The 17,016-nt window shown below is 47.2% G+C and overlaps 1 protein-coding gene across 1 annotated transcript in view; it reads right to left on the minus strand.

Annotated features, from left to right (window-relative positions):
• IRAK2 (interleukin 1 receptor associated kinase 2) overlaps positions 1-15,525 on the minus strand; it is a 53,938-nt gene extending 38,413 nt beyond the window's left edge. The window contains exons 1-2 of the mRNA XM_069562243.1: positions 15,329-15,525; positions 6,780-6,962 (exon numbers count right to left, since the gene is read on the minus strand). Coding sequence (XP_069418344.1) covers positions 6,780-6,962; positions 15,329-15,422 — 277 coding nt within the window. The 5' untranslated portion in view covers positions 15,423-15,525. The remainder of the gene's footprint in view (positions 1-6,779; positions 6,963-15,328) is intronic.
• Between the last annotated feature and the right edge of the window lie 1,491 nt (positions 15,526-17,016).

Genomic DNA, 17,016 nt, shown 5'->3' on the forward strand with positions numbered 1-17,016 from the left:
ACAAAGGTCCATCTAGTCAAGGCTATGGTTTTTCCAGTAGTCATTTATGGATGTGAAAGTTGGACTATAAGGAAAATTGAGCACTGAAGAATTGATGCTTTTGAACTGTGGTGTTGGAGAAGACTCTTGAGAGGCCCTTGGACAACAAGGAGATCCAACCAGTCCATCCTAAAGGAGATCAGTACTGAGTGTTCACTGGAAGGACTGATGCTGAAGCTGAAACTCCAATACATTGGCCACCTGAGGCAAAGAGCTGACTCATTGGAAAAGACCGTGATGCTCGGAAAGATTGCAGGTGGGAGGAGAAGGGGATGACAGTGGATGAGATGGTTGGATGGCATCACCAACTCAATGGACATGAGTTTGGGTAAACTCCCGGAGTTAGTGATGGACAGGGAGGCCTGGTGTGCTGCAGTCCATGGGGTTTCAAAGAGTCAGACACAACTGAGTAACTGAACTGAACTGAGCTGAATGAAGTGATAAAAGTACATCTTTCAGCTTATATCCTTAGAAGGAAAGAAAAGTCCCCACCCCTTTCTGCTGGCTGGAATATGGAAAAGAGAAGAGGAGCTGAAGAGAGTATCTCAAACCACAAGCTGGAAACCACATGTTCAGCATAGCAGGATAAGGTAGGAAAAAAGCTTGAATCCCTGACACTGTGGATCCACCCTATCAGCCTTTTTGCCAGGACACACACTACTAATGAAGAGAAATCTTGTTTCAGTTTAACCTGTTGTTAATTTGGCCTTTCTTATAGGAGCCAGGGTTTCCCTGGTACCTCATCTGGTAAATTATTCGCCTGCAATGCAGAAGACCTAAGTTCAATCCCTGGGTTGGGAAGATCCCCTGGAGGAGGGCATGGCATCTCACTCCAGTATTCTTGCCTGAAGAATCCCCATGGACAGAGGAGCCTGGCGGGCTACAGGCCATAAGGTCTCAGAGTCGGAAACGACTGAATGACTAAGCACAACACATAGGAGTCAGATCAATGTAATAATGTGAGAGGTGTCAAGGACCAGTATGGCAGGCTGGAAAGCTGATCACGCTCCTCAGACCAAAGGCAGCGGAAGGCAGTCCATGTGCTAAGGAATCCCGTAACTCTAAATGGAGAAGCTGAAAATGTTCTGAGGGTTGGTGTATGTGGCTTCCTTTTCAAGAGACCTCCAACGAAGGGAGAACTCCTGTGGAGCCAGACCACGTTAAAGTGGAGATGAAAATGATGATGCGGCCTGTAGTAGAAAATCCAAGTTGACCAAGAACCACATCCCCTGTCAGGGGTCCCAAAGGGAAAGTCCCAGCAGGAGGCGATAGCATGGCACCAACCCTTGTCTTAAGCCACACTTCGCAGTCCACCACTGATCTAATTCTCAGTCCACCACTATCTGTCAGACACAGAGCCCAGAAGCAAGAGTCAAAAGAAGAACACTTCTGTCCCATCCAAGTGGGGCAGGCTGAGTACATAGGCCAGTAAATAAAAGATCAAACCTTTCAGGGCTAAGAACTAAGTTATCTAGGCTGGATCATCAGCTGTGGTTATCACATACAGAACTGATTAGAAGCCAAGAGACCAGAAATTTCTAGCATTTTGAGGGAAATGTATTGCCAAAGAAACCACAAGCCTGGTGTGACAAAAGCTGGCCATTATTTGACCCCACAGCTTCTCTGAGGCCCCCAAACCACTTCTCCCCAGCAGGAAGGGAGCTATAAAAGCCATGTAGTCCCCTATAAGGCCAGCCTTTTCAGAAGTTCCCACTTTCGATGAGACCACAGCAACAGGGAGCAGGACAGCTCCACCAATAGCTACCCCAGCCCTCAAAACAGGGTCAGAAATCAGAGAACCAGGTGCTGGAACAGCAGTTCTTAACCTTTATCTATACCAGCAACTGAGGTAAGGCCCAAGAACCTGCATTTCTAACAAGTTCCCAGGGGACGCTGAGCCTTAGAAGTCTAAGGAATACACTTTAAGAATCACTGGTCAACTAAGAAGAACAAGGGGCTGCCAGATGGACCAAGCAAAGGACTCACTCCTCTTGCCAAAAGAGAGTCCCTTGGGGAAAGGGTGAGCACGTTGTTTGTGGGAAGAAGGATATATACAGCTATTTGGGTGTCCCAAAGCAAAGGGCCAAAGGAAGACAGCTGTCCCTCCAACATGTATCCCCTCGTCTTCTAGAGTAATAGACATTTTAGTCATGCACACAGGTTCCCAGCTACAGATCACATTTCCCAGCTTCCCGTGCAACTACGTGTGATCATGTGATCAACCCTGGCCAATGGCCTGTGAAGGGAGGTTACACTGCAATTCCCAGGGGATCGTGCCTTTCTTGTCAGCTGGAAGGCATGTGTGGCGGCACACAGTCTTTTTAAAATCTTATTTAAGTCACTGTAGTCTGTCCTTAGTAACAGCAATGAACCTGGGATGCTAATATAGGAAACTACTGAGAAACAGCTAAAGGAATAAAAAGGGTTGACCCTGGCAAGCAGATTTGCCAGAAAAAGGAATGGTATGGCTTCTGTACTACTACTGCTAAGTCACTTCAATCGTGTCTGACTCTGTGAGACCCCATAGACGGCAGCCCACCAGGCTCCACCATCCCTGGGATTCTCCAGGCAAGAACACTGGAGTGGGTTGCCATTTCCTTCTCCAATGCATGAAACTGAAAAGCCAAAGTGAAGTTGCTCAGTCGTGTCCGACTCTTAGCGACCCCATGGACTACAGCCTACCGGCTCCTCCATCCATGGGATTTTCCAGGCAAGAATACTGGAGTGGGTTGCCGTTGCCTTCTCCGACGGCTTCTGTACTAGTTTATTCTAATTCTTATAACATTTAATGTCTGACAATTGAATATTAATGGTCTTGGCAATTAAGGCTGAGAAAATATCAAGGAACAGAGACCCACACACTCAGCTCTTTACACAATGAGACCAGCAGCCCCTTGAAGGACATGATTTCAAGAGACAGGACACATGTGTGGCCCCCTGTGAACCCCACACTCAGCCTTTTGGTTCAGGTACAACCTTCGGAAGGCCTCTGCTAAATACAAATATATTACCTAGAGTCTTAAGTCTCTGCGGCTTTATATGTGGGAATTTTGGTGTCTGGTTTTCAAGTTCTGTTTTAATCAAACCTAGTCTTAAAGTTCTCTGAAAAGTGGTGGGCAGAACTCAGGTTCTCAAACTGCTACGGGCAGCTGAGCAAGCTCATAAACAATCTTCAGCAAATGTTAGGTAGCTAGAATAGAAAACAGGAGTCCAAAATGGCATGGCTAAAAGACAAGGAAGGGAAAAGCCCGCAAAAATAGAACAAAGGAAGGTCCGAGGACAGGAGTGAAGACCTCAGAACAAACAGCACTCCTGGCTAAGCCCAATTTGCATAGGGCAGGCCCAGGAGGAGGAAAAAACATAAAAGGAGGAGCCAAAGCATGCTTGCTCTCTCTCTTGCTCTCTCCCCCCACGTGCCTGTGTGCGTGCGTGCCTGCGTGCGTGAGTGCCTGCGAGCCCTCTCGCTGGGTCTTTCCCTCTCTCTCTCTCTCTCTCCCTCTCTCCCCCTCCCCACGTCCCCTGTCCCCTTCGAGCTGGCGCGCTTCTCCACTCTCTTCTCTTCGAGTCTTTGGGTTGGCACGCCCTCACACTCCTGCTGTCTTCTAAATAAAATAGAGCTGCAACACTGATTTGTCTAAGAGTTATAACACGGTTTGTCCAAGACCCAAGAGCTGTGATGCACCGAGGGCTTTAATGTCCTCGCTCCAAATCTTTGTTGTGACGAGACAGAACCGAGAATACACTCACGTGCCACAAATAAATGCAAAGCAAGGTTTAACTAATGCTACAGTTAGGGCCTCCCAGGTGGCACAGTGGTAAAGAATCCACCTGCCAATGCAAGAGATGCAGGTTCAATCCCTGGGTCCAGAAGATTCCCTGGAGAAGGAAATGACAACCCACTCCAGTATTCTTTTGCCTTGGAAATCCCATGGACAGAGGAGCCTGGTGGGCCACAGTCCATGGGATCGCACAGAGTCCCACAGGACGTATGGACTAAACAAAAGCAATGCTGCAATTAGGGAAGGGAAACTGATCTAGTCTGCTGGAATAACAGAAATTTAATATGCCTCACTCATGCCTTTTGTATTCAACTTCAAAAAGTGACCAAGATTTACGGCACCTTTTTTTTTCCAAATTAAAAAAAAAAAAAAAAAAACACACAGAAAAACAAAACCCAAAAAAACCCCAAGATACCGAAAGGGGAAGTGTATTGCCTGAGGACTGAAAGCAATAGTGAAAACACAACCGAAATCCCAAAACAAATCTCTCTTCCTCAGGCAATTTTAATCAGCAGAGCTAAGGAGGAATGGGGAACGGAGGCCGACTCTCACAGTCCTCAGAGGTTACAGGTTGGAACAGGAAAGTAGGGAACTGAGTAAAGTTCTAGGAAGAAAGGCTGACAGATAACTGTTTCCTGGAAGACCAAACACTGCGAGCAGTGAAGTTCCCATGGGAAAAGCTAAGAATGAGGACTCTGGTCCAGACGCGCCTGGGTGTGACCAGACCTGTGCCCCTGGGGAGGCTCTGAGCCATTCCTGACCTCAGTGTCCTCTTAGTGGGAGGAGGGGCTCCTTAGAGCACCCACCTCGAGGGGGTTCTGGGAGGACCCAAGCTCAGTGCCTGGCCCCTCAAAAGTGCCTAGTCAGTGTCAGCTTCAGAGTGTCACACTGCAATGAGTGTTTCTCTGAATCTGGCATTAAGCTGTGTGTTGACCTCAAATTGTTAAGAATATGTTCAAGATTAGTCAACAGTCAGGTTCTGACGTCAATGGCAAACTGGTGTGTCCAACGAGAGATGTGTCTCAATTCCTCAATTTCCCTAGGCCTCCAGACCCCCCTGCAGCTTCCCGGTGCCCTAAACCAGTATCCGCCCCAAAGCGGCCTGAGCCGGACGTCCCTCCATTCGGGCTGACCTGACCCAACAACAGCTTTCCTGCTCCACTCTGCAGCCCCCACTCTGCACAGCTCTCTCTTTTTTCCCTTCTCTCTTTTTAGCATCCTTGGACAGGCACAAATTTCCTCACCTCTTTCTGATCCCATTTAGAGTTTATCACGAATTCTATCAAAACATGAAAAAAATGTTTGAAAGCAAATCTACTCAACTCAGAGTGTACCACATGTCAGGCTCTGGGGCTGCAGACAAGGCAGAGAGGGATCTGCAAGCAGCTACACAGGACAGGTGTTGATCACACCAACCACTGTGTGTCTCCACCTATAGGCCACTCTGATAGGTCCTGATTTATCTCTGAGGATGGAGGGCTCTAAGCCCCACTCCTCCTCCTGAAAGCCCTTCCTGATTCCAGAAGGCAGGTGCTGAACTGAGGTCTGTTGGTTCAGTCAGGTTATTCCCAGCTCAGGAACCCCAGACAGGACAATCCCAGGGCCCACAGGTCTCCCACAGTCCGGTGGGGCTCTGAATGCCCTGCTGTCTACCTCTCACACCATCTTTATGCTAGTTCCTTCAACACCCCTGGGCCTTCGCACAGGCTGCTCCCTCTCCCCTGGGCTCTCACTCCAACTCCTCTCACGGGTGCCTTCTTTTCACTCCTCCATCTTCACCTCCCCAGATGGGCCTTTCGTGACCACCATGTTCTAGAAGTCCCTACTCAGTCCCTCCCTCCCATTATTTTTACTTGTTTTTCTATCTGCCGTCTCCCTATCACTATGCTCTCCATGAGAGCACAGGACCTGCTGCTTTCCCACCTGTATTCCAGGACCTCGGATAGCACCAGGCACTGGGCAGGGGCTCAGTAGGTACCTGTGAGAGGCCTGGCTCACTGCCCCACACTGAAAGGGTCTCTTTGGGAACATGGGGCTGGGGGGCCCAGGTGTAGATTATCAGGCCCCCTCATCCCCCTGCCTCTGCTGAGCACTGGCTGAACACCAGGCCCTTGACATATTCTATTTCTTCAGTTTCACTGACACCCTTCAGGGTAGGGAGGTTATTATTTATTACTTGTTAATATATTCCCACCACAGCCATATCTCGGGCAGGGGGGGCAGTTTGTAACACTGGTACTGAATTCATCAAAACTTAAAATATACAAACTTTCAACACAGCCATTCCAATGTTGGGAAAATCATCCCACAACTAGATTCACATATGTGTGCAAATGAGGTGTGTGTCCCAACACTGTATACAATAGGCAACTGCTAGGAGCAACCTGCAGTTGATATTTATCTTATCAATAAATACACTATGTAATAGGAATACAATGTCACTGCTGACAGAAGATCTCAATATGAAACGGCCTGGAAGATCAACTGCCAGGTGAAAACAAGGGGACATCTGAGTGCATGGTCTTCTCCCTGCCATCTGTATTAAAAGTATAGCAGATACATATAAACATCTGCCTAGAAAATTTCTAGGAAAATAGACGAGAAATTATAACTAGTGGTTACTTCTTGGGATGCCAAATTGGGAAACGGGATGAGGACATAAATAATTTTTATTGCTGACTTTCTTGAATTGTTATGTTATAGCTATTTTTAAATTTCTATTTATTTTTGCAACAGAGAACCAACATTTAAAAGATGCAAAGAGACTGACAATCAAAAAAATCAATAAAATAAAATCTCTCTCCAACTGCTGCTTCCCTGGCCACACCATTCCTCTCCCTGGGGGTGACCACGGTTATTAGTTTCTTATTTAGGTGGTAAGCAATGTTTTTAAGATCAGGAAAGCTTTTAAGGCCAGAAAGCGCAGCCCCCGCTGGCTGTGAGGGGACTTTGGGGACTCACAGTTGAGGATGATCTGGGCGGCACGGTAGAGCTCTAGGTGGCACAGGAGGTCCAACAGCTGCTGGACGGTGGCCTGCCGCATGCCCCACCACCACAGCAGCTCTCGTGTGATGCTCACACCCTGGGCCCGCTCCATGGACTTGATCTTCCGCAGCTGGGTCAGGTCTGTGATCACGTAGGAGGCTGGAAGGTAAGCACGAAAAAATAATTCAGAGTCAGAAGGCCAGTCCCTCCACCAGAGGGTCCCCATGCTGGCCCGGCTCCGTCCATCACAAAGCCGCCTGCCCCTCACTCTACCTGAAATTCTACCATGAGTCGGACTCCACCAGCAGCTCAAGTCATTCATCACCACCAGGACCAGCATGCTCACACTTGAATGTAAATGTCACCCTGGGCTGCCACGCAAGACTTAGGAGAAAGACCACTGGACAAGAGGGTCAGGGGCCTTGAGCTTTAGCTGCTTATTTGCTATGGGCAAGACACTTCCCCAGGGGGATGGGAGCCTCAGTTTCCTCAAGTGTAACAGAATGTGAAAGAACTTTGCCTGTCTTCCCTTCCAAACAGAAGCCCCATGTAGGCACTGGTAGAGCCTCAGAACAGAGAAGAATGCCTGGCACAGAGTGGGGGCAGGGCCAGGACCAAAGTGAGGCCGTGGAGGCAGCCAGGGGGCAAACTTTAAGGAAGTGCTCACTCTCAGGGCTGGTCCTGCACCTGAAGCAGCCGGAGAGTAGATGCCTCCTACAGTTTTGCCCTGGGCATCTCATTCTCCTCACCTCTAAGTCCCAGCCCTGGCAGGGGGAACTGAATGAATGAATCAATGAATCCACAGCCCGCCATCCTCACAGAACTGTTATAAGGAGCAAGAGAGCCATGGATCTAAAAAGCACTCTGCCGACTCTGAAGCACCGTACAATTTACAGGGGCTACTGTCTACAGTGGGATTCCCTGGTGGCTCAGCGGTAAAGAGTTCACCTGCAATGCAGGAGACGCAGAAGACTTGGCTTAGATCCCCGGGTTGGGAAGATCCCCTGGAGGAGGGCGTGCCAACCAACTCCAGTATTCTTGCCTGGGAGATCCTATGGACAGAGGAGCCCGGCAGGCTACAGTCCATGGGGCCGCAAAGAGTCGGACAGGACTGAAGCCACGGAGCATGCACGCACTGTCTACAATGCTAAAACTAACGTATTCCTTCTCTTCATTTCTTATTATAAAGTTAATGGTTGTTTGCTAAAGAAAGCTTGGAAAACGCAGGGGCGAAAAAGCTAATAAATGACACAGCATCCCACTAGGATACTTTCCATTTCTAAGACTCTCCCCCTCAAAATAGACAGCTGTGCTTCTGGATGCAGTTGTTGCCCGACTGTAAGAAAGAATGTGTATCTAGACCTTATTTACTAACATTATACCGTAAGCATTTTTCAAGTTGGTTACAAGCTCTTCATATTTAGCATTTCTGAATGGTCACATAGTATTCTGCTGAGTTTCCTGAAGTGAGGCAGGCATTTATTTATTTATTTTTAAACTAGGACAAAAACGATCAGACTTCAGTTTCAGGATTTCAGAAATCATGGAGCAGATATCTATGGGAACATCAAGTCATACATTCATTCAACAAAATATTACTGAGCTCCAGGCCTGTGACAAGCTCGAGATACAGTGGTGAGTCAACCCGAAGTCCACGGAGCTTTTCTGCTTGAAAATATACAAACATAAGTGAACCGAGTGGGGAAAAGCAAGACAAGAGCCCAGGATCACATAACGATGGAGTTCGAATGCCAGGCTACCGTCTGAACCTGATCCTAGGAGCCACAGACACCAGGACACTAGGAAACACCTCAGAGCCGGGGAGGGACACGATCCTACTGAACAGTCCCTGTTGCTCTGGAGGAATGGGGAAGGTTGTGACAGCCTCCCACAGAGAGAAAGCCTCTGGGAGAAGTGCCCGGTTAGAGATGGAAAGTTCTTGAGTTGCAACCTTAGTCACTGGAAACCCCAGGCCAGATTCCTGGTCCGTGGGATGTGATGTCAGCAGGGTCAGGGGCTGCTTCCAGTGGCAGAGAGACAAGAGTGGAGGGAAGAGGAAGGAACCCCTTTTTCCCAGCCCTCCGTGCACACAAGCTCTGTCCACAGGTTCACCTCCCACTCTCTGGAGGCAGCATGATGTCATGGGAAGAACAGAAGCTGCCCCCAGGGCTCCACTGCGGCAGCGCTCACTTCTGCGGGCTGCACTTTCCTCACGGGCAACGTGGGAGGAAGAGGAATTAAACCTGGAGTTGCCCTGCAGTGTGGACACTGTAGCTCTGTGAAAGTGACATCTCTCTCAGCGCTGACCTGTCAGCATTTAACAAGACCCTGAAATCAGGCTTAAGATACAGATCTTAGTGGGATGAGTCACTGCCGAGTGCCCTGCTGAGCCTTTGGCTCTTTGCCCAACACTCACAAGCAGTACCTGGTCATCACATGTGGAACATTTGGAAACTGGGAGAAAATCAAAGCCCCCATGATCACCCTACTTGGAAGACCCCAAGGAAAGCACTGGTTATACTCTTGTAGGCTCTTCTATCAGAAATAAAAATACATGCTTATGTCAGCAGGATGGATGTTCAGTCACAGGCTCAGGGACCAGACTTTGGATTCTTTTCTTTTCTCTTTTTTTTTTTTTAATATTTATTTGGCTGCACCAGATCTTAGTTGCGGCTCTCAGGATCTTTAATTGTGACATGTGGGATGTAGTCTCCCGACCAGGGTTTGAACTCAGGTCTCCCACATTGGGAGTGCAGAGTCTTAATCACTGGACCACCAAGGAAGTCCCTAGACTTTGGATTCTGAGGCCTGGGTTCAGGTCTTCTCTCTGCTACTTATTTGCAGTGTGCTTAGGGCAGGCGCCCCCTCCCCTCTCCCTGTGCCCCAGTTTCCTCGTTTTCAAATGAGGAAAACAATGGCACCTGCTTCAGTGGTTGTTGCAAGGATTAGATTAGTTATACATATAGGATAACATACCTGTGATATAAATGCTTGCTGTAATTGTTAAGCCATCTCTGCTCTATGAAAACCTGCTTTCATCCCCGAAGGTTAACAGTACATGATGACCAACCCTCCTGGTCTGGGATCCTGAGTCCTGCAGGACACAGGAGAAAACCTTGCCCATCTGCAAAGCTCTCTGGAGCAGAGAGGGAACAGTCTCCTGAAATGATCCACCCTTGGATGAAGTGCTCCTTGTCTGGACTAACCAGACTCCTTCCTGGTTGAGGAAAAGGGAGAATGTCTTGTCCCCTAAGCCTCTCAGCAACTCATCCCCATTTTACAGATGAGGAAACTAAAGGCTCAGAGAGAGGCAGTCACTTGCCTGAAGTCACACAGCTGGGCAGGGACAAAGCAGGGCTGTACACGAAGACTGGTGCATGCATGAGAGAGGAGGAAGGGGAGCCACCTAACAAAGGAATCCCTGCCCCAGGACCCCTCGGAATACACCTGGAATGAGCGAAACAGTAAGAAGGCTGTTTTCCCCCAAGGGGAAACATCAATGCAGTCACAATCATAGGGAAACAAACAGGAGGCAAACAATATCTGCCAAAATTGTCAAATCCAAAGAGTTTGCGTATTTGTGACTGTATGATTTTTGAATCACTTTATGGATTTTTCCACCTCCATTCCCCAGTATCACAATCTGCCCTAAGGGATGATCACTTTTAAAACAACTGGCTTTATCTGTAATAGTAAAAAACTAGAATGCCATTAAAGAAAAAAAAAAAGAATAAATTGTGGAATTTGCAGTAAGGTCTTTCAACTTCAACAACAAAAAAAGGAGACTCGCAGAGGCTGAGACTCTTTAGGGCTGGAAGGACAATCATGATTACTTGTGCTGAACAGAAAACCATGAAGTGCTGCCTTGGCAAGGAGCTGTTACCTGGGGGCCATGGCTGGCTCCCAGCCCAGTGACCTCTGACTCAGCACAGACAGCTGGCTGACCACGGGGCTCCAGGCCATCTTACGTCCTCACCATTCCCACATCCTTCAGCCCATCATTCACTCAAGTGGTACTGAGTGTCTGCACTGGCCGGGCACTGCCCCAGGCACTAAGAATACAGAAGCAAACCAGATAGGTGATGTTCCTGCCCTGATGGCGCTCACATTCTCTGGGGACAGACAAACATAGACAAATAAGGAACAGGGTCATAGCATGTTAAGAGAAATGAAGAAAATAAAACATAGAGCTGAGATTAAAAAAAAAGAAAGGGGGACAGGGTCAGCTTCTCAAACAAGGTGGCATATGAATTGAGAACTGACAGACTATGCCCCTCAAAGATGTCAGTGTCCTAAACCCCAAAACCTGTGAATATGGCACCTTACATGACAAAAGGGAGTTTGCAGATGGCATTAAGTTAAGGGCTTTGAGATAAGACTATCCTGGATTATCTGAATGAGCCCGAGGCTCCTTATATGCAGGAGGCAGGAGTGTCCGATTCAGGGAAGACTACAGAAGCAGAGGTAGAGAGCTGGAGGTGCTACCCTGTTGTCTTTGACAGTGGAAGAGGGGCCACAGGTCAAGGGATGCAGGCAGCCTCTGCTGCTGCTGCTGCTGCTAAGTCACTCCAGTTGTGTCCGACTCTGTGCGACCCCATAGATGGCAGCCCACCAGGCTCCCCCGTCCCTGGGATTCTCCAGGCAAGAACACTGGAGTGGGTTGCCTGGAGAAATGCCTGCCATTTCCTTTTCCAATGCATGAAAGTGAAAAGTGAAAGTGAAGTCACTCAGTCGAGTCCAACTCTTAGCGACCCCATGGACTGCAGCCTACCAGGCTGCCCCGTCCATGGGATTTTCCAGGCAAGAGTACTGGAGTACTCTTTGCTTTTTGCTGGCAAAACCAAGGAAATAGATTCTCCTCTAGAGCCTCTGCAAGGACAGCTGCCCTGCCAACACCTTGATTTTAGGCTTTCTGACCTCCAGAACTGTAACACAATAAAGGCTGTTTTTAAACCATTCAATTGCGGTAATTGGTTACAGCAGCAATAGAAGTCTAAAAGAGACTAGAAAAACAGCCCTGGGGAAGATGGGGGAAGAATGTCCCAGACAGAGGGAACAGCAAGTACTAAGGCCCTGAGTCTGGACCAAGGAGGCTAGCATAGCTGGAGCAGGGTGAGCAAGAGCTGGGTGTGGGAGGAGAGTCACACAAGAGTCAGTGGAGCTCACATTGGGATGGGCCTGGTGAGGAATTTGGATTATAACCTAAATCACAATGGGAAGCCTCTGAGAACCTTGAGCAATTCTGGTGTCTCCAGAGTCTAAGGGGTCAGAAGTATTCTCCACAGAGGATGTACAAATGCACATGAAGAGACACCCAATATCATTAGTCATTATGGAAATGCAAACCAAACCACAGCAAGAAATCACTTCATACCTCCTCGAATGGCTCCTCAGATGGCTAGAAACTCAGAAAGACGGACAGTAGCAAGTGCTTGGATGGAGGGGGACATGGAGAAATCGGGACCCTCATACAGAGCTGGTGGGAATGTAAAATGGTAAATGCATTTCTGAAAACAGTGTAACACTTCCTCAAAGTGTTAAACATAGTTATGCTGTGACTCAGTCATTCCACTCCTAGGTATCTACTCAAGGGAAATGAAAACATACAGCCACACAAAGACGGACACAAATGTACACAGAAGGATTATTCATAATAGTCAAACAGTGGAAAGAACCCCAAATGTCCATCAGCTGTCAGATGAATAAATAAAATGAAGTACCTCCACACAATGGAATATTATTCAGTAATAAATAAAAAGAAATTAAGCACTGATACACACTAAAATATGGATGAACTGTAGAAAGGTGCTAAATAAGTCAGTTGCAAGGGAGTACATATTTTATGATTTATTCCATTTATATGAAATGTCCAAAACAGGCAAAGCCTAAAGCTGGGGGAAAACAGGAGGTGTGTTTGGGGGTGTTGGGAGAGATGGTTGAGGGGTATAGGGTTTCCTTCTGGGGTAATTAAAATGTTCTAAGATTGATATGGAAATGGATATACAACTTTGCATATACTAGATGTGATTGGATTGTTCACTTTAAATGTGTGAACTGCATGGTAGGTGAATTATATCTCAATGAAGTTGTGCTGTTTTTTAATCATCATATATGGAGAACAGACTTGTTGCCAAGAGGGAGGGGCATGGGGGAAGGATGGATTGGGAGTTGAGGATTAGCAGATGCAAAATGTGATATATTAAATGGATAAACAACAAGGTCCTACTTTATAGCACAGAGAACTATATCCTATATCCTGTAATAAACCACAATGGAAAAGAATTTTTAAAAAATATATAAATATATATAACTGAATCAGTTTGCTTTTCAGCAGAAGTTACAACACCGTAAATCAACTATAATTCAATTTTTAAATTTTTTAGTTTAAAAAAAAGAGGAAGAACTTCACTGGAGTGCCTTCTAAATTAATATCCTAGAAACAGAAGTTGTCCTGGCCTTCATAACTGAGGCCAACACGGAAAAAACTAGAGAGAGTCTCTTACATAAAGTGTTTGTCCATGACCCAGGAAACAGTCAAAAGTAGTTAGATCGCAGATCATCTGAGCAAAGGGTCACAATGCAGTCTAGAAAATCAGATGATGACAGATATTCTCAGAGATGCCCTGATGTGTTACCAAGGGACTGCTTCTGCAGGGAGGAAAGGGGAGGCTGAGGACCAGGGAAGGGAAAGATACAACTTTTTAGGGGCCTGATTTGTTCATTTAACCTAGTACATCTGCTATTTTTTTCCACTAAACAGTTAATAAAAATACACACTGAAATAAAAATTGAAGTCTGTGTCGCTAAAGAATACTGCTTGGCAAGGAGAAATAATCGTGATACAGCGTAAGTGAAAAAAGTAGGCTAGTAGAATGTACAAAATTATATGATTTTTGGAAAATGTATATTCATAAATAAATATGCTTAGGGGAAAAAAAAGACTAGAAGGTATAAGACACCTAGCACTCTGCTGGAACATGGTTAGTAATTCATGTTCCCGGCTGCTGTTGTTATTATTATCGGCACCCAAATGATAGGAATAGCATCACTGAGCAGCAGAGTTTGAGCTAATCTTTGTTTCCCTCAGTATTTTGCAATAAGCATGTATTATTTCTGTGATTGGTTTAAAGCAGGACTTCTGAACCTCAGCACTACTGACACTTTAGGCTGGATAGTTCTTTGAGGAGGGGGCTGTTTTGTGTGTTGTAGGACAATTACCAACATCCTTGGCTTCCCTGGATGGCTCAGACGGTAAAGAATCTCCTGCAATGCAGAAGGCCTGGGTTCGATCCCTGGGTTGGGAAGATCCCCTAGAGAAGGAAATGGCAACCCACTCCAGTATTCTTGCTGGGAGAATTCCATGGACAGAGAAGCCTGGCTGCAGTCCATGGTGTCGCGAAGAGTCAGACACAACTGAGCTTCCGACACACTTGGCATCTACTCACTATACCCCCCAAGCTGCGACAACCAAAAATGTCTCCAGACATTAGAAATGTTCCCTAAAGGGGTCAAAATTGCCCCTGGTTAAGAACTACTAGGTTAAAGTATATATTATTTCCTCAAACTGAATGGACAACAACATGCATGTTCATTTTATTATTCTTTCCACCATACATAAATATTACATTCTTTGTTCAAATGGTATATATCATGATCTCAGTTTTTTTTAAATACAGATATTACCTTTCACATAAAGTGGCACCAGTCGCACGGTTTAAAAAAAAAAAAACAACTAAGAATGGTCATTGTTAATACTTCCTTAATACTTACAAGAAACTCTGACACACAAGTGTCAAGAGCTTTTTATATAATTTTCATTCCTCACAACCACCTCCAGTTTACAGATTAAGAAACTGAGACTCAGATTAAGGTTAAGTAACTTGCCAAAGTCACCAGTTGGATCTGGTGGAGCCTGGAGTACAGACCTCTGTTTGGGTGCCTGAGGACCACACACTCAGCATGCCCCATAATGCCAAGCCCTCAGTCAAGCACCAGGCGCAAACAAAGAAAATACACCAAGGAGTTAAGGATGTCCTGGCGGAGCCAGACGCTGGGGTTTAAAGCCAACTCCGCCACTTAGGAACTGCGAGTCACAAGTGACTCTCACAAGTGGCTGCCCTCACAAGTGACTCTACCTCTAAATCCTTTTCCTGGTCTGTAAGATGGGGTAAGAGAAATATGCACTTTACAGGTTGCTGTGAAAATTAAATGAGATCATCCGTGTCAGGGGCTTGCGTCAGGGCCGGGCACACAGTAAGCACTAGTCATTGCTGACAGCAATGATTTTCAGCTTTACCGTAAACAGAGAAGTGCAGCCGGTCATTACTTAGCGACAGACTAACAGCAGAAATCATCTGAGATCACCTCAAACCTTTCAGATCACCAACAGAGAAGGGGCAGCACCTGCCTGAGGATACACAGGGAGGCCCGGGCCCAGGAAAGCAGCAGAGAGAGCCCTTGACATCAAGGACCACGGCAGACACGCAGGGAGGGGGCTTAGTGGGGTCGCAGAAAGGACCACTCACCGAACTGCATCCAGTCCCACTCGCTCAGCGTGTCCATGTTGCGGCACAGGTCGTCCAACACCCAGGAGGGCAGCTGGTAGATGTAGCAGGACATGGCCAGGCTCTGAGGGCTGGCGGGCAGGCGGCCTGACAACTGAGTCCGACGCAGGCAGGTCTCCGCTTCTGTACCCGTGGGCTCGTGGGTCCACCCACCGCGCGCCGCCGGGAAGTGGGCGGGGCCGGCCCTGTGTGCGACTGCCCCCTGGCGGACACTGGGGGCGCGACGCCGCCCGGCCGGCTTGACCAGTGGCTGAAAAACCAAGTCTGTCAGAGCCCGGAGGAGAAACAGGCCCAGAGGAGAGAAAAAACACCTTTAAGACCACAAGGGAATCCAGTGATGATCCCCAGAGACCTTCTGACTCCACCTCCAGGGCTTTAGCCCCTCAGCCACATTCGACTCATTCAAGAGATAGTCTATTAATAACCTGCTATAGTAAGTGAATAGTAAGTGAAGTCCCTCAGTCGTGTCGGACTATTTGCAACCCCATGGACTGGAGCCTACCAGGCTCCTCTGTCCATGGGATTTCCCAGGCAATAGTACTGGAGTGGATTGCCATTTCCTTCTCCAGAGGATCTTCCCGACCCAGGGATTGAACCTGGGTCTCCCGCATCGTAGACAGACCCTTTACCGTCTGAGCCACCAGGGAAGCTGGGCACTATTCTAGTGTGTTGGAGATGCAAAGGTGCAGAAAACTTACAAAAGTCCCTGTTTTCATGGGACTTACAATCTAGACGGGGGTGGGAGTGGGTGGAGGAAACTAGCGATAAACAGAACTGAATGAATAAGTTACATGAAATGCTCAAAGGTGCTATTGTTGCTGGGAGTGATTTATGAGGAATCAGGAATCCAGAGGAAGCAGGGGTAGGTCTCTGTATTAAATAGGAGACTCAGGATAGACTGATTTTAAGGGCCAATACTTACTGAGCAGCTACTATGTGCCAGACACTGCTCTAGGTGCTGGATTCTTTCCTCCAGAGAGGCTTGAGTAGTGCGGGGCCTCAGCAGGCCAGCTTATGGACACGACTTTGTCCCCACTCTTTAGAATAAGTTCTTCCAAGTAAGGTCTTTGTTATCACTAATTAATAGAGTTGCCACTCACCTATCAAGTACCAGGCATCTAACACATATTATCTGTGTGTAGATCCCTACAATGATCCTACAGGATACATTTATCATTTCCCTTCTACAGATGAGGAAATTTAGGCTTGAGTCAGTTGTAACTTGTCCAAGCCAAACTGGTCAAGTAACGAGATTCAGCCCAAGTCTGATCGCAAGGAATAGCTCTTTGTTCCCTATTTTGTTCTCCGAAAAATTTCCTGTGATCCTGAAGAATACATAGTTTCTCCTAATTAGCTTTTCCATGACCAACACCCTCCCTACCAGGGTCGGTTAAAAAGTTACTGAAGCTAAATGTAATTAGTGATATAGTCGTGCCATTTTGACCTGTTCATGTTTGCTGCTGCTGCTGCTGCTAAGTCGCTTTAGTTGTGTCCGACTCTGTGCGACCTCACAGACGGCAGCCCACCAGGCTCCCCCGTCCCTGGGATCCTCCAGGCAAGAACACTGGAGTGGGCTGCCATTTCCTTCTCCAGTGCATGAAAGGGAAAAGGGAAAGTGAAGTTGCTCAGTCGTGTGCGACTCCTAGCGA

This window comes from Ovis canadensis, chromosome 19 (assembly GCF_042477335.2).
Source record: "Ovis canadensis isolate MfBH-ARS-UI-01 breed Bighorn chromosome 19, ARS-UI_OviCan_v2, whole genome shotgun sequence".
NCBI lineage: Eukaryota > Metazoa > Chordata > Mammalia > Artiodactyla > Bovidae > Ovis > Ovis canadensis.